Genomic DNA, 18,292 nt, shown 5'->3' with positions numbered 1-18,292 from the left:
AGAATTGCTTGAACCTGGGAGGTGGAAGTTGCAGTGAGCTGAAATTGTGCCACTGCACTATAGCCCAGACAACAGTGTGAGATTCTGTCTCAAATAAATAAATAAATAAATAAATAAAATGAGTCTGTCCAAATTTTATAATTTATATCTCTAGGAGGGTTAATCTGACCAAGTAACTTCATGATTATCTTAAGCTAGAGACTCCTGCTATTTTCTGTTTATCTTGTCTTCAATGATCTTGTCAAAATGTTTGTAGATTATCCTGTATTTTCTCCATAGATTATCATATTGTCTCTAAATATTGTTTTTGTTTTGTATCTAATTCATGTAGCTCATTTATTTTTCCCTAACTGTGCTGGCTATAATCTCGTCTGAGATCCAGACTAGGATAATTCAAAGACTAGGCTCAGCTGGGACTGTTGACCAAAGCACCTAAACATAGCGCCTCTTCAGAGCTTGGGCCTCTTACATCAGGGCAGCTGGGTTCTAAAAGGGAGCATCAGGAAAGTCAGCATTTTAAGCTTCAAGCTGCTGCTCATCCAGGCCGAAAGTCATGCACATCACTTCTGCCACATTCTTTTCTTTTTTTTTTTTGAGAAGGAGTTTCGCTCTTGTTACCCAGGCTGGAGTGCAATGGCGCGATCTCGGCTCACCGCAAACTCCGCCTCCTGGGTTCAGGCAATTCTTCTGCCTCAGCCCCCTGAGTAGCTGGGATTACAGGCACGCGCCACCATACTCAGCTAATTTTTTTGTATTTTTAGTAGAGACGGGGTTTCACCATGTTGACCAGGATGGTCTCGATCTCTTGACCTTGTGATCCACCTGCCTTGGCCTCCCAAAGTGCTGGGATTACAGGCTTGAGCCACCGCGCCCGGCCCACTTCTGCCACATTCTACTGATCAGACCATATTTGAGGGGAGAGGACTGTACCTCTTGATGTGGGAATGTCAGGGTAACACTGCAAAGAGCACATGGGATTTAAGATAGTATGTGAAGATAGATTGGAAAATACAGTTTCCACATTAGCAAAGCAAACCCAGTGGTGTATAAAAAATAACAGATGATGATCAAAACAGGTCAAATCAAGGATGGTTCAATATTAGAAAAATCTCTGGCTGCTACAAGATGTGTAAAAAAATTAGTAAAATTTATTTATATAAAACATCTTGGGCCGGGCGCGGTGGCTCAAGCCTGTAATCCCAGCACTTTGGGAGGCCGAGGCGGGTGGATCACGAGGTCAAGAGATCGAGACCAGCCTGGTCAACATGGTGAAACCCCGTCTCTACTAAAAATACAAAAAATTAGCTGGGCATGGTGGCGTGTGCCTGTAATCCCAGCTACTCAGGAGGCTGAGGCAGGAGAATTGCCTGAACCCAGGAGGCGGAGGTTGCGGTGAGCCAAGATCGTGCCATTGCACTCCAGCCTGGGTTAACAAGAGCGAAACTCCGTCTCAAAAAAAAAAAAAAAAAACAAAAAAAAAAACATCTTAACAGCTTACAGAAAAAAACTGTAATCATCTCATAGATCCTGGGGAAGAGAAAAAGGTAAACTTCAACACTGACTAATGAAAAAAATCCAGCAAGCATAGAACAGACTTTTTTTTTTTTTTTTTTTTTTTTTTTGAGATGGAGTCTCCCTTTTTCTCCCAGGCTAGAGTGCAGTGGCACAATCTCGGCTCACTGCAACCTCTGCCTCTGGGGTTCAAGCAATTCTCCTGTCTCACCCTCCTGAGTAGCTGGGCTTCCAGGCACCTGCCACCACACCTGGCTAATCTTTATAATTTTTAGTAGAGACAGGGTTTCACCACGTTAGCAAAGCTGGTCTCAAACTCCTGGCCTCAAGTGATCCACCCACCTCAGCCTCCCAAACTGTTGGGATTATAGGCATGAGCCATCGTGCCTAGTCAGAACAGCCTTTTTTTTTTTTTTTTTTTTTTTTAAAGATGAGTGTCACTCTTGTCACCCAGGCTGGAATGCAGTGGCGTGATCTTGGTTCACTGCAACCTCCACTTCCCTGGTTCAAGCGACTCTCCTGCCTTAGCCTCCCAAGTAGCTGGAATTACAGACACCCACCACCATGCCCAGCTAATTTTTTTTTTTTTGTATTTTTAGTAGAGATGAGAGTTTCACCACTGTGTTGGCCAGGCTGGTCTCAAACTCCTGAGCTCAGGTGATCTGCCCACCTTGGCCTCCCATAGTGCTAGGATTAAGGTGTGAGCCAATGCACCCGGTCTAGACTTTTTTGTTTTTTATTTTATTTTATTTTTTTAGAGATGAGGTCTCACTATGTTGCCCAGGCTGGAGTGCAGTGGTTATTCACAGGCGCGATCCCACTACTGATCAGCACAGGAGTTTTGACCTGCTCTGTTTCTGACGTGGGCCGGTTCACCCCTCCTTGGGCAACCTGGTGATCCCCCACTCCCAGGAGGTCACCATATTGACACCGAACTTAGTGTGGACACCCAATCGACATAGCACACTATAGCCCAGAACTCCTGGGCTCAAGCGATCCTCCCACCTCAGCCTCCCGAGTAGCTGGGACTACAGGCACATGCCACCGTGCCTGGCTAGACTTCTTTAACTGACAATGCACATCTGTTAATAACATTCAGTAAAAAGGATACACAATGGTGATACTTCAGAAGCACTACTAGAAAAGTCAAGACTATGAGGAGGATGCTTGCTTTCTATCACTTTCTATTCAGCTGTGGTTTATGCCACTAAGTTGGGGTGGTTTGTTACACAACAATAAATAACTGAAACACTGAGATTTTTACTTTTATGAGACAGGATCTCACTGTGCTGCCCAGGCTGGAGTACAGTTGCATAATCATGGCTCACTGCAGTCTCAAACTCCTGGGCTCAAGTGATCCTCTGCCTTAGTCTCCAGAGTTGCTGGGACCACAGGCATGTGCTATCACGCCCAGTTTATAAATATATATATAAAGATGGAAGAAATAAATCTGTATCAGGAGAAAGCAAAAAAAAGAAATACATACATTTTTTTCTTAAGAGATGGGGTCCTGTTGAGTTGCCCAGCCTTGTCTCCAACTCCTGGCATCAACGCATCCTCCTACCTTGGCCTCCTGAAGCTTACAGGTGTGAGCCACCATACCTGGCCTAAATTTTATCATTTTCTATCTTTTCTCAAGTGAGATTGATTTAGAATGTTCAAAAACTGCCTTAGTCTGACTTTGGTATCTGACTTATACTAAGTTGGTAAAGATTAGTTGGGTGGCTTTTTCTCTTGTATATGAAAAGAGGATTATTTTTTGCTTTGTGAGTGTGGTAAAATTCAAATTTTCCATTTCTTGAGTGAATTTTCGAAGTTACATAATTTTTAGGAAATTATCCATTTAAAACTGAAATAAAAGAAAAAAGAAAACAAATTTACTGAAAAATTACAATAATCCCTTGAAATAGAAGCACAACTGCTGTATTTGTAGTTGTGTTCCCTTTTGTGTTTCCTACTTTTGTGTCTATGTGGGCATGCCTTTTGTTAAATGGGTTTTACTATGATTAGAATAGCTGTAAGGTATCAGTTTCTTTTCAAGTCAGGGCTTTTTCCTTAAAAAAAAAAAAAAATCAGTTTTTGGTTTTTTTTTTGAACACTTTTCTGTTTTCTTCTTTTTTAATGTCTGCTTTTGTCTTTGTTATTTCTTTTCTTTTCTTTTTTTTTTTTTTTGAGATGGAGTTTCGCTCGTTACCCAGGCTGGAGTGCAATGGCGCGATCTCGGCTCACCGCAACCTCCGCCTCCTGGGTTCAGGCAATTCTCCTGCCTCAGCCTCCTGAGTAGCTGGGATTATAGGCAAACGCCACCATGCCCAGCTAATTTTTTTGTATTTTTAGTAGAGACGGGGTTTCACCATGTTGACCAGGTTGGTCTCGATCTCTCGACCTTGTGATCCACCCACTTCGACCTCCCAAAGTGCTGGGATTACAGGCTTGAGCCACCGCGCCCGGCCATTTCTTTTTTTTTTTTTTTTTGAGATTGGGTCACTCTGTCGCCCAGGCTAGAGTGCAGTGGCGCAATCTCGGCTCACTGCAACCTCCTGGGTTCAAGTGATTCTCCTGCCTGAGCCTCCTGAATAGCTGGGACTACAGGTGTGTGCCACCATGCCAGGCTAATTTTTTATTTTTTAGTAGAGACAGGGTTTCACCATGTTGGCCAGGCTACTTCCCAACTCCTGATCTTGTGATCTACCCACCTAGCCCTCCCAAAGTGCTGCTATTACAGGCGTGAGCCACCATGCCTGGCCTCTTTTTCTTTGGGGGTCTTTTTATTCTTCTAGATTCTGAAACTGAATATGAATAATTCATTTTCTGTTTGCTCTTTAATGCATGTACCGTGAACTCCCTCTTACCTGCTGCTTTTGGAACCCCCGCAATTTCCAGAGTGTATGTCCTGCTTTGTCAGGTCAGTCTGACCATGGGAGTTATTTATAGAAATGATCTCAGAAATGAGTGTACATCTTTGGAGACTGAGAATGGAGATTCAGAGAAGTAAATGAGGTTATCAGGTAGACTTTTATTAATAGCAACTTCTAACTATTAGGATCTTGCTTGTACTCAGTGTTATTTGAAAAAGTGTGCTTCCTCCCTTGCTGCCAATCCTTCCAGCTGCTCACTGGAGTCCATCCGCTCCAGCTTCCTCAGTGACAGTGACCTCACTTTGTCATTTGTCCCTTACTGCTATATTTAGGAACGTTCCGTCTATTCTGGCTCTTTCTCCTGACACAGGTTTATTTCTTCCATCTTTAAAACACCCCCACCTGATTTTACACCCCCATTCTAACTACAGTCCCCTCTTTCTCCTTCCTACTTGCAGTGCAGATGAAGCCTCTGGAGAGGAGCCTCTGTTCATTCTCACCTCCCAGCAATTCTCTCCTGAACCAGTTTTCAGGCTTCTGCCCACACACTTGCACTCAAACTCTCTCATCTTGATGAGATGAGATGATGAGTCCCCATGAGGGACTCCATCATTGCCAAGTCCAGCAGAGGCCATCCAATCCCTGTTCTACTCAGGTTGTTGTGGCTTTGGGTTGTTGAGCACTCCATCCTCTTTGATTTTGCTCTTGTTTTTGAGACACAGTCTCGTTCCGTCGCCCAGGCTGGAGTGCAGTGGTGTGATCTCAGCTCACTGCTACCTCCACCTCCCATGTTCAAGTGATTCTCATGCCTTAGCCTCCCAAGTAGCTGGGAGTAGCACCCACCACCATGACTGGCTGATTTTTGTATTTTTGGTAGAGATGAGGTTTCAGCATGTTAGCCAGGCTGGTCTTGAAACTCCTGACCTCAGGTGATCTGCCTACCTCAGCCTCCCAAAGTGCTGGGATTACAGGCATGAGCCACTGTACCCAGCCTTCAGCAACCTCTAAACACTGTTGTTTGCCATGACTCTTATCCTTTTCTGACTCTACATGTTCTTCTGTGGCAACATCATCCACTTTGAAATGCTGTCTCCCAAATCTACAGTTCTAGGCCAGAGCTCTTCTGAGGAAAAGACCTCAGTATTCAGCTGTCTGTTGAACCTTTTCACCTGCATGTTCCACAGCACCTCGAAAAAACATGACCAATATGGAGCACAGTGGTGTCTTTTTTTTTTTTTTGGAGATAGAGTCTCACTCTGTCACCCAGGCTGGAATGCAGTGGTGTGATCTTGGCTCACTGCAATCTTTGCCTCCTGGGTTCAAGCAATTCTCCTGCCTTAGCCTCTCGAATGGCTGGGATTACAGGTGCCCACCAACACGCTCAGCTAATTTTTGTATTTTTAGTAGAGACGGGGTTTCCCCATGTTAGCCAGACTGGTCTCCAACTCCTGACCTCGTGATCTGCCTGCCTTGGCCTCTCAAAGTGCTGGGATTACAGGCGTGAGCCACTGCACCCAACCCACAGTGTCTTCCTTCCCAAATCTATTCCTCCTGTTTTCTTCCCTGCCTTGGTAAATGGCCCCACATCCACCTAACCCCCAAGCCAGAAACCTAGGAGTTATTTTAGATTCCTTCTTCCCTACCCTGAATATTCAGTGGTTGGAATCTTAATGCCTCCAGTGATTTTATGCATGGCCTTTCTTCTCCCTTCTTACTGCCTTGCTTGAAGTATCCTTGCTCTATGTCTTAGTCTATTTTGTGCTGCTCTAATAAGATACCTGAACTTGGGTAGTTTATAAAGAACAGAAATGTTTTTCTCACAGTTCTTGAGGCCAGGAACTTCAACATCAAGGCACTGGCAGGTTGGCTTGTCTGGTTAAAGGCTGCTCTCTTTCCAAGACAGTGCTGTGTTGCTGTGTCCTCTAGAGGGGAAGAACACTAGTGAAGGACAGAGAGGGCAAGAGAGCCACATACTACTGAATGAAGCCTTTCCTAACAGCGCTAACTCCATTAGCGAGGGAGGAGCCATCATGACCTAATCACCTCTTAAAACCATCACATTGGCCATTGAGTTTCAACAGAAGGAGGCCAGGAGAGGTGGCTCACGAGGTCAGGAGTTTGAGACCAGCTTGACCAACATGGTGAAACCCCATCTCTACTAAAACTACAAAAAAATTAGCCTGGCGTGGTGGCACGTGCCTGTAATCCCAGCTACTCAAGAGGCTGAGGTAGGAGAATCTCTTCAGCCCGGGAGGTGGAGGTAGCAGTGAGATGAGATTGCACCACTGCACGCCTGGGTGACAGACCAAGACTCTGTCTCAAAAAAAAAAAAAAAAAAAAAAAAAGAATCTGGAGGGAACACATTCAAATCATAGCACTCTATCACTGTGGTTACTGCAAAGGTCTCCCAACTGCTCTTTGCAGTTTTATCTCCTTTTCCCTATCCATTACAATCTCTGGTTTTAGTTCCCTTTCCCTATCCATTCCTTTTTTTTTTTTTCCCCTTTTTTCTTGACAGACAGGGTCTTGCTGTTACCCAGGTTGGAGTGCAGTGGTGCAATTATAACTCACTCCTGGGCTCAAGAGATCTTCTGCCTTGCCTTCCCAAAGCACTGGGATTGCAGGCATGAGCCACTATGCTCAGCCCCAATCTATTTACTATATGACTGCCAGAATAATCTACGTTGCAAATCTGAGCATGTTATCCTCCTGCTTTAAATCCCTCCTTAACTCTCCTTTGCCCCTTTGATAAAAGTCCAAGAGTCTTAGCATGATATAATATAAGATCCTCAGTGATCTGTCTCAGGGTCAGGCCTCCATAATTATCATTTACTTTTCTCCCCTCAAACCTTCCATCCTTATCTTAGTCCTTTTGTGCTGCTATAACAAAATACCTGAGCCTGGATAATTATAAACAGCTTAAATTTACTACTCACGATTATGGAGGCTCAGAAGTCCAAGATCAAGGTGTCAACAGTTTCAGTGTCTGGTGAGGCCCTGGTCTCTGCTTCCAAGATGGTATCTTAAATGCTGCTGCTTCTAGAGGGGACGAACACCGTGGCCTCACATGGTGGAGGGGCAGAAAGGCAGAATGGCCTAGCCAGTTCTCTCTGGTACTTTTATAAGGGTGGTAATCCATTCACCAGGGCACAGCTCCTTTAACTTAATTCCCAGAGGGCCCCACCTCTTAATGCTATCACATTGGGTCTTAAGATCCAACATATGAATTTTGGGCAGACACATACATTCAAACCACAGCAATCTCAATAATGAATTCTAATTCCCAGAATATGCAACTCCCCTTCCTGCTCACTATCTTATCTGGCTATCTCGTCCCCTGAAATCCAGGTCAGAGGTTCCCTTCTCCTGCACAGTTACTCCTCACTATCCCTCACCATCGCCTAAATGCTCTTACAATCCATGTCTGCTCTTAACCCTTGTATTGGATTGCGATTGTTATCCTATATCTATCTGCTTGAGGGCAGTGACTTGGTATTTTTGTCTCTCTGGCTTCAGTTCTTATAGTGCTTACTGGGTAGGCATAAATGTCTGTGACATGAAAAAATGTTCTCAGATGCTAGAAAAGTCTGGAGCAGTTCAAGGACCAGTTTTAGTGTCTGAGCAGGCACAACTTGATGGGCTCCCACCAGGTTTCTTGAAACTAGGAATTGGAAGAGCAAATGAAGTATCATTTTAGGAAAAACTAAAATTCAGCCTAATTACAGATTAGAAAAAATTCAAGTTTAGGCCAGGTGTGGCGGCTCACGCCTGTAATCCCTGCACTTTGGGAGGCTGAGGCAGGCAGATCACTTGAGGTCATAAGTTCAAGACCAGCCTGGCCAACATGGTGAAACCCTGTCTTTACCAAAAATACAAAAATTACCTGGACTTGGTGGCACAAGCCTGTAATCCCACTTACTGGTGACGCTGAGGGTGGGAGGAACACTTGAATGTGGGAGGCAGAGATTGCAGTAAGCAAAGATCACATCACTGCACTCCAGCCTAGGTGACTGAGTGAGACTCGGTCTCAAAAAAAAAAAAAAAATTCATGTTTATGATCAATAGTTTAAAACCATCAAATGATGGCTGGGTGAGGTGGCTCACACCTATAATCCTAGCACTTTGGGAGGCCGAGGCGGGTGGATCACTTGAGGTCAGGAGTTTGGGACCAGCCTGGCCAACATGACAAAACCCTGTCTCTACTAAAAATACAAAAATTAACTGGACATGGCCCATGCCTGTAATCTCACCTACTCAGGAAGCTGAGGCACAAGAATCACTTGAACCCAGGAAGCAGAGGTTGCAGTGAGCTGAGACTGTGTCACTGCACTCCAGCCTAGATGACAGAGCGAGACTCTGTCTCAAAAAATTAAAAAATAAAACTACCAAATGCTATATGGGTGGGAGAAAACTAAACTATATTTATTACCTTGAAAAGTCCTGACAACAGGCTCCTTAATTTTCAAAGAGATACCATGATTCCCTGACTTAGTATCCTTTAATAGCACTGACCTGGGATCTCTGTGTTCACTTTCCTTAGACCACCCCAGCTATCACTGGGTTTTACTATCTCAAGTTAAATTTAAAATCTATGAATTCCCTAGCCTCCACCCAATGTGTGAAGGATTAGACAGTACCAGGCATCAATATTTATTAACACAAGACAAAGGAAACACATTCAATGAGTTAATAGAACACTGTCCAGCCAGATGTTAAATTTAAAAATGTATATCTAGTCTAACTTCAAATAAATAAAAAAACTTTATACATAATTACACAGTACTGTAGTTTGAATTTGACACGGGTAAATATCTTGACAGAAAGTAAACAAAACAGCATTTAGGACTAAAAAATTATTCTTATATCTTTACAGTCTCTTCCTCTGGACAAATAACATGGCCCATCTACACACACCTAAACCAGAAATGTCATATGAATGATAAAGAAAAGGCCTATTGTGTATTTGGAGTATTGCAGCTTTTTGCTCCAAATACTCGTGCTTTTACATCAAAGCAAACAACAAAAACAACACTAAGGCATAGATCTTGTTGGAGTTTGAGGATGAGGTGATAACTCCTCATTGCTTTAGTCTAAAAGATTCCTGGATATTCAAGGAAAATAATTTATTTGGCCAAGATATAGAGCACCATGCCCGGGGCAGAGACCTTAATAGAAAACCTAAGGCCTCGGGCCCTTGTTGAGTCAACAAAAGCATTATGCAAGCATTGCCCGGGGACTAAAGGAGACACACTCATATGACCAAGACAGGCAATGGTCCCTAAACAGCCTGAGGCAGCACAACTTCATGAGGAAAGGACTTGGTCCTGGGGAGACCTAGCCCTTTGTGAGGCAGGAAGTAAAGACTGTGGATTCACTGATGCCAATTAGCATGCTGCTCCTTCCCAGGGTCTCACTGATGCAGAAGATGGCATTTGTACAGCTCTAAGAATTCCTAGGGTCTAGGAATTTTCCTGAGGCAGCCCCTTCCTGATCTACTTCAGTTACTTCTGCTGAGAACCAGAAAGAGGTTCAGAAACCTTCAGACCAATAGATTTCTCTTAACCAAGACAGGGGCTTGTTATTTAGTTTTTTCCCACAGACGTACAAACTCAGACAGAATATGTTCCAGAGGATTGGAAAGGCTGTGTTTCTATTAGTTAATGGCATTTCAGGCCTACCTAAGAATTAGTTCTACCACAAAGGTATTACTTAATGTGGATAGAGCAAGAGCACTGTGTCATCAAGAGAACGTTTTCTTACTCGAATCTGTGACAGAGTAGACTAAATCTGCAGATGATCCCACAAACACCATCTAAGCAAATGACTGGGCTCTCCTCTCCACAGGATGCTTTACCAGAGTTACTGATGAAGCTCCTCAAGGACAGTTCTTAGCCTTCCTTCCTCCATGAGCAGATTCTGGCTTTGGGGGACATGCAAAAGATCAATAAAGCAGAAAGCAAAAAAATAAATCAAGACCTGAGGAACTACAAAACTAGATAATCAGCCTCTAAGTAACTGGGAGTTGGCCACACTTTGAGATTAACAGAGTAATGTATTTGAAGGAATGAGTATAGATCTGCACTGTCCAATATAGTAGCCACTAGTTGCATTTAACTAAAGACTTGAAATATGGCAGTGGTTTGAATTGAGATGTGTTTAATACACACTGAATTTCAAAGGCCTAATATGAAAAAAAGTACCTCATTAATAATTTTTATATTGATCCCATGTTGAAATGATAGTGTTGAGCTATTGGGTTAAATAAAAAATCTTAAAATTAATACCATGGGTTTCTTTTTACTTTTTAAAAATGTGGTTACTAGAAAAATTTAAATTACAGATGTGGCTCTCATTATAGTATTTATAGTGGACAATGCATTTCTAGATGCTTATACCCTAATCTGTGTTAGTAAGAATTATCAAAGCAACCCACAGAATAGCATCTAACCATAACTTTTAGAATTTGGGGATTATAGAGCTGGACTTATTTGTGTCAGCTTCAGGATCCCCTGCTTTGTTTAGTGAATCATTAAAAATAGTTTTCAGAAAATTAGTTTCCAAATATCAGGCTGTGTTCTCTGTAAACCAAACCATCGATAGACACTGGGATTTCCTGTGTGCCCCAATATAAGTGCTTTTTTACTGTCCCTCCTAGGACTTCCCTCATCATGTGTAAATTAATTCCATCGAAATGCTGAAAAAGAGATCTGGAACTGGCAAACGTCCTGAGCTCTGCCCTCTGTGGAGGAGGAGTGGGGAAGAAAAGAGGGTTATGTGAAGGGAGTTACAAAGTGGCTTTTAGTCACAAGACCGTGTAAAGGCAGCCCAGAGCACTGCCACCGCAAAGGAGCTGGTCTTTGCATTATAAACCTTATTTTCAGGGTAATTACAAGTCTTACAAATTGTTTAAAAACATATTTAGTTTACATGATGTTACAGTGGGGTAAATAATATGTAGTATTAAAATAGTCTAAATAAATATTTACACAATAGACCAGAGTGGGTCAAAGAGAACCATTCTGCTTTAACAAGTTAACTCTTCACTTTTGAGTACTTTTTAATTTTTAAAAATATTTCTGTTAAGAAAAAAATAATAAGATTCAACTATATTCAAATATATGAAGCATCAGACCAAAGAAAGGAAACCGAGCCAGAGGCCAAACTCAGTCCTGTCTCAGTCTGCTTGGCCTGGGCACCACAGTTATTTCAAAAGAGTTTCCTGCATACGTCAGACTTCCCCGGTTTCAGCATAAGCCTGGCTGCTTTGGCAACCCAGATTGGTCGGTTTTGTGTAGTTACATGGCCTTACAGTTCCACGTGACAGTGGATCCCCACTGCCTTCCTGGCCTATCATTCTTGTTTTTAAACCCCCTGCCCTCATGAACTGGAAGAACAGAGGACACTCTTCAGTTTTCAGAAAAGAGAATTATATGGATAAACTGTAGACACAGTTTACAATGGGCCTGGAAAAGAGGAAATCCTAAATTCTTACATAGTCACTCTAATTTTGAAAGATCATTTTAACACTGGGGCCAGAGTAAGTTATTGTGGTTCCTTAGAATAGGGTGAGCTCTGATGAATCTTAGCTTTGTGTTAGCATTTTGATTTTTAAATTGAGATTTTCAGCTTTTAGAAACAGGCTGAATTCATAGAAGCTTAAGCTGATTCCGGGAATGCGAGCTTTAAAAACAAACATAGGCAGCTTTCGTTTATAAAATACACCAGCCAACAAAGACATAGAACAATGTGCAGCAAAACCTGCAAACAATTTGCGCTTTTTAGTTACCTAATCAATTACACAACATTAAGAGAATATTGAAATTCTCTCAAAGTTGAAATGTTTCTACTGTGGTTGTTGTAACTATACAAGCCAATTCTTCAAATTTCTAGCTGAATTATGTGTATTCTTATTTACATGTTTTAAAACACTGGTCAAAATGTTTTACAGTCAAGAATTATATATATAAAGTAATTCTTATATTCAGTGGGTTATCTAACTTGCTTATGGGTGACTGAAAGAAAGCTGAGTAGTTCCATGTTAACAAACCCCACAGAACATCTAGCTACAGCAAAATGGCAAAATACAGTACAGAGTGGGGAACTGTGTCACTCAGACTACCCCTTTCATGTGAATTCATTAATTCCCTTACAAAATTCTAAAACGGTATTAGATAAAAATACAAGTATGTACAACATATGAAAAAAATGCAACATGCATGTAATTGCTTTAGTAACGTGCTGCTCACGCTATGTCAAAGCACGTCTACTGTTAACATTTTTTTCATTTGCCGTCACAGAATTCCCCTTTCCTGTGTGTTTTATGATTGCAGAATCCCACAGGATGAGATGAAGAATATTATGTAGCCATCTCAGCTTATTTCACATCATTTGAAAGCCTGCTTCTAGCCACAGGTCTTCTGTCTTTGCAATTCTCCAGAATGGCCCCCTGCAGTCCCTGCAAGGCTGGTTACATGTTATAAGCTACATAGATGGGGTCTAACTGGTCAGCTAGGAAGCTATCACGGAGATGCATCCTCTGCTTCTCTCCTCTGGAGTTGATCGGGATGACGCCTGGGTCCACCACAACCACGACGCCAACGATGAGGTAATGCTCTTCCAGGACCACGTTGGTCACTAATGGGACCAGATCTAGGGCTTCCTGTTCAGAGCCGCACAATTCCACAACCACCACAAGCAAGTTGGTCCATGTGAACACGGCACTGCAATTTCAATGACAGTTCGTTAACTTGTCGCTACATTTTTCAGTGATCTTTTATACCATCTGTCCCAGACTTACAACCATTTCCCTGCCTTCTCCCCTCGATCCCAACCAGAAGGTCAGCAGTCATGTCTACAATATATGACACCTTTTAACTTTACATGACAAGACCGAGGGAAAAATTATATAATGAAAAAAAAGTACATATGTATATATATGAGACACCTTGCCCTTGTGAACACAGCTGAGGAGTCGTCCAGAATCTCCTGGGAGTCTGAAAATCACTGGGCTGGGCACGGTGGCTCAGGCCTATAATCTTAGCACTTTGGGAGGCTGAGACGGGTGGGTCACTTGAGGTCAGGAGTTCGAGACCCGCCTGGCCACCATGGCAAAATGCCATCTCTACTAAAAATACAAAAATTAGCCAGACGTGGTGGCAGGCACCTGTAGTCCCAGCTGCTTTGGAGACTGAGGCAGGAGAATCATTTGAACCTGGGAGGTGGAGGTTGCAGTGAACCAAGTTTGCACCACTGCACTCCAGCCTGGGCGACAGAGTGAGACTTGGTCTCAAAAAAAAAAAAAAAAAAAAGTTGTTAACTGGTCATTTGAACCAATGACATCAATTTGAATATTCTGGAGTAGCCAGGGGCAAAGAGAAGCAGAGAGAATCCCTCTTCAGGGAGGAGAAAAAGAAAGAAGGGAATGCCCATATGGCTCTACAAAGTAAGGGGACAGTGGTTCCTGATGGCCTTCCCATTCCCTTATTTCTTTCTTTCCTGAGACCCAGAGTTAGTTTTTTTGGATCTTCTCAGATAACCAGGTGTTCTTTCCATTAATTCTTTCACTGAAGCTTTTTTGAAGGGAGTCTGTTATTTGCCCCATAAGAGCTTTGACTAAGATAATATTCTTTGATTTTTGGGTTTTTTTTTTAGACTAGGCAAGTGCAGTAGTGAGAAAGGGGGAAAGAGTAGAACAAAGAGTTAGACTGATTTGTAACTGACTGTGAACAATCAATTGAATTAATTCACTACCTTCAGACCAGCCTAAGACAGTATTTTTAAAATTTTTTACTTTTTCCCTTTTCTCAAAAGGTATCAATAAGCCAGTATTTTTAAACCCAACAGGAAGAGAGTCTGACTCACATGAGTTATTAATGTCCTATGCAAATGTCTCCTATTGTGTAAAGGGGACAGAAGCCACTTTCCACTCAGTGAGGTTACTGGGTTAGAAGGTAGGGCCTGACTTGATATGCAGGGCTAAACTGCATTAAAAACAGATTCCAATCATTAAAGAAAGATGTAGACATTATCTGGTTCCATTAAGAGTCAAGTGTCTAAAATGATAAAGTAATGATGGCACCCAGCCTCTCTGGATGCTTTCCAGATGTCTAAAGATGTTCTTGCCTTGGTCAGAGAATCTTGTTCAGGTCTGGGGAGAGACTCTGACAAAGACAAAAGCATTGTTAGACAAAGACGTATCTGGAAGGCATGAGCAACCATAGAAAAACTGTGGCTGTTTAGCACGGGGAAAAGTGGTAAGGAAGGACACATTCACTAACATATGTAGAAAACAAACCAAACAGATTCTGCATATTGGTAAAGAACCCAGAATGAAAGCCAGTAGGTAAACACGACAGAGGTGTGTGTTTTTTTTTTTTTTTTTTTTGGTTGTTTTTTTTGGAGACAGTCTCAGTCTGTCACCAGGGCTGGAGTGCGGTGGCACAATCTCGGCTCACGGTAGCCTCAATCTTCCAGGCTCAAGTGGTCCTCCCACCTCAGTCTCCTGAGCAGCTGGGACTACAAGCCATGCTACCACACCTGGCAAATTTCTGCATTTTTGGTAGAGATGGGGTTTTGTCATGTTGCCCAGGCTGGTCTTGAACTCCTGGGCTTAAGTGATCTGCCCACCTTGACCTCCCAAAGTTCTTGGATTACAGATGTGAGCCACTGTGGCCAAACCACAGTTTTACAGATATTAAGTCCATACAAGGTTGGATGATCCTTTTTATCAGGAAAAATGTAGGAGGAATTCCTGCAAAGAGCAGGAAGCTGGATGAGATAATATCAACTACGTTTTTCATCTGTTTACCACTTCATTGTTTACAAAGCACATTCTCATTTGATGCTTCTCATAATTAGGAAGTAGTAGAGAGTGTTTTACAGATGAGGAAAGCAGTGTGGGAAAGCACAGCCTTTAAGCTGGTTCTTTCCACTATATTACACTGACTTCTAAGGAAGTCAGTGATCTGTTAGTCCTTTCCCATTATGAGAGTCTATCACTAAAAAAGGACTCAGTTCCAGTGTTCCACAGAAGGTGCCAGAGTATTCCCCAAGGGCCTCATGGCCTCATCTGGCTCCTGTGGATAGGCCTTGCTGGCCACAGCAGATTGTATACCCAAGACAAGAATCAGTCTATTTCCTTACTCCTCCCATGGAGCTCTATGTCTCAAGGTGGGTATGTGATACCAGTGACCAAATAAATAGCTCAGTTGAGATTACAACTAAAGCTGAAGTGGGAAGCACAGTGTGTAATGGGGAAGTTACCATTCAGCAATGCTTCTGTGGATCCGGGACACTGAGGTCTCAATATCAATCGGGTGGTATCGTAATCCTCTCAGCTCCAGCGTTTCATCCAGTGCTCCCACCACATACAATGCATCATGACGCTCTGACAGAAAGAAAGAGAAAAATGTGGCTCACACATATACTGAATGCAACGTTACACTGGAGTCCAGAGCACAGGGGTCAGACTGCCTGTCACCTGGCTCTGCCCTTACCAGTGTAACTCTGGGCAAATTCCTTAAGGCTCTGAATGCTGCTGACCCTCTGTGGGATAATAATCATTGGCTGCTGTGAGGATTCATTAGGTTAATCCATTCATGGTAGTTAATATGGTATGTGGTACACTATAAATGATACCAGAAATTAGCTATTATTATTTTTATTTATTTATTTTTGAGACAAAGTCTCGCTCTTGTCACCCAGGCTGGAGTGCAATGGTGCAATCTCGGCTCACTGCAACCTCCACCTCCCGGATTCAAGTGATTCTCCTGCCTCAGTCTCCCGAGTAGATGGGATTTACAGGTGCCTGCCACTACCACGCCCAGCTAATTTTTATATTTTTAGTAGAGACGGGGTTTCACCATGTTGGCCAAGCTGGTCTCGAACTCCTGACCTCAGGTCATCTGCCTACCTTGGACTCCCAAACTGCTGGGATTACAGGTGTGAGCCACCGCACCCAGCTATTATTATTATTATTATTATTACTCCTACTACATGTTAGTAACTGTGTTACCTGCTGGGGAGACAAAGCTGATAAAACCCAATTCCTACTCTGAAGATCCTTACAGTTGAGGCAGGGGAAAAGATACACCAAGAGACATTCCATTCAAATGTAGCAAGCCCACCAACAGGAGTGTGTATGAGGTTCAGAGGGGCAGAGGACATCCACTGAGTCCAGCTCCTGGAAGGTTCACAGAAGGCTCCTGGAAAAGCTGAGGGCAGAGCTGAGTCCTTGAGGACAAACAGGCTCAGCCAGAGGGGAGTGGAAGAGGAAAGAGAGGAGTTGAGAGGGAGAGGAGATGAGCAAGTGTCATTCTTTCTAGGTAGCTTCATGGAATACAGATATTAGGAGAAGGATTGTAGAATGGGGGAGAGTAGTCCTGGTTTCTAACAGGCTTGTCATCTAGCTAGAACACAGAAGGAAGATGATTTGCAATAATTTCTGGAAAAACGCAGACTTCTGAAAAACTGAGCAAAACAAAGTGACTGAAGCTGTTGGAGTGAAAAAGATCAAGAGGTCTAGCAGAGGCTCCCATCACCTGGTGAGCTCATGAAGACTGATGACAAAAACAACAGAAACATAGCTGTGAACGACTAATGGGCGCTTCCTGTGTGCCAGGCACCGTTCTAGGCATCTAAATGCATCATGTCCTTTAATCTCACATCATTTCCATGAGGCAAGAAACAGTCATCCCCATTTTCTAGGTAGGAAACAGGCTAAGTGATTGCTTAAGGTCACCCAGCAAATGGCAGAGGTGGGCTGCAATACCAGGCTACCAGGCAGGGATGCCAACCTCTGCTCCAATGGGTTGCCCCTGCCTCTCCATGAAATCTGGGGAACTATGGACACTGGTCAGTATGAAACTATGGAGAATTTAGGCCTTTAAAATCCAGCGAGTTATGTATCTATCACTTCTTCAAGCACAGGATACAGTCAGTGTTGTGTATTTTTAAATGGCTATCAGTGCCAGTTCAGGAAGAAAGGGTGTCTGACAGGCAGCAGTGAAGCTGTGACAATCAACTGGGCAGAGGATGACAGGAGGGAATCCTCACATCAGAGGCCTGACCAGAAAGCAGGCTGTGTCCAATGCGAGACACCAGGGGGCTGCCATGCCTCAGCAAGATAGCTCCTCAGAACTGATGCCCCTCTCAGGGAATAGGGCTGTTCCTCCTGCTCCCCGAGTGGTATGCAGGGTAGAAGAGTTAAAAGATGTAATGCTTGTTCAGGGTGTGGAATCAGCCCCGCAGGGACTGAAAGTTTGTGTTTGGCCGGGGATGCTCACTCGCCATCAGGCACATCTCTTTGACTCACAGCTCAGGGTGCTCCTGGACTAGCCCCAAGTGCTCACCTCCCAGACACTCTTCACGGGGCAAAGCATGACTCCAAATGAAGAGTCACTTATGGGTTCATGAGTCACAGAAGGAAGTAAATACACACACTTCACAATCCAAGAAAAGCTGAAGGAGGTCAGCTAGTGCTATAGAAACACAAAGTAGGCCCAACAGGGAGGAGCTGTTGCAGAAGTACCTCCAGTGGCCGCTGTGAGCTCGGTCCGGCGGACGAAACCAAGGTATCCTGTCCGAGCCCAGAGGGTCTGAGCAGCATCTCCAAAGCTGAGGCGAGTGTTGAAATGATCAGCTTGAAGAGTCTCACTATCATAGATGGTATAGTAGCCGCTGGCTGTATGGGGACTATTCACCCAAATCTACAAGAAAAGGGCTTTGGTCACAACTCACTGGGAACACACAACTGTATTAATTCTCTTGGATCAGGTTATTTTGATTTTTTAAATCTCATTTTTATATGAAAAACAACTGCATTAATAAAAGCAGCTAACATTTACCAGGTTCTCACCGTGTACCTCATCTCCATCCAACCCTATACATATGACAACACAGATCATACAATGTTGTTCCCATTT

General features: G+C 43.2%; 1 protein-coding gene across 3 annotated transcripts in view; it reads right to left on the bottom strand.

Moving 5' to 3' along the window:
* Nucleotides 1–9,006: 9,006 nt before the first annotated feature.
* The window catches only part of DIP2B (disco interacting protein 2 homolog B), a 284,011-nt gene continuing 274,725 nt past the window's right edge, over nt 9,007–18,292 (bottom strand). For all 3 annotated transcript variants that reach the window (XM_039472182.2, XM_039472183.2, XM_074402637.1), the window contains 3 exons: nt 17,899–18,076; nt 15,633–15,756; nt 9,007–13,090 (listed from right to left, as the gene is read on the bottom strand). In XM_039472182.2, the coding sequence (XP_039328116.2) occupies nt 12,838–13,090; nt 15,633–15,756; nt 17,899–18,076 (555 nt within the window). In that variant the 3' untranslated portion in view covers nt 9,007–12,837. The remainder of the gene's footprint in view (nt 13,091–15,632; nt 15,757–17,898; nt 18,077–18,292) is intronic.

The sequence above is a fragment of the Saimiri boliviensis genome, chromosome 7, assembly GCF_048565385.1.
Source record: "Saimiri boliviensis isolate mSaiBol1 chromosome 7, mSaiBol1.pri, whole genome shotgun sequence".
Classification (NCBI taxonomy): Eukaryota; Metazoa; Chordata; class Mammalia; order Primates; family Cebidae; genus Saimiri; species Saimiri boliviensis.
The sequence above is the reverse complement of the archived record's forward strand: the minus strand, read 5'-3'. Positions and strand labels throughout refer to the sequence as shown.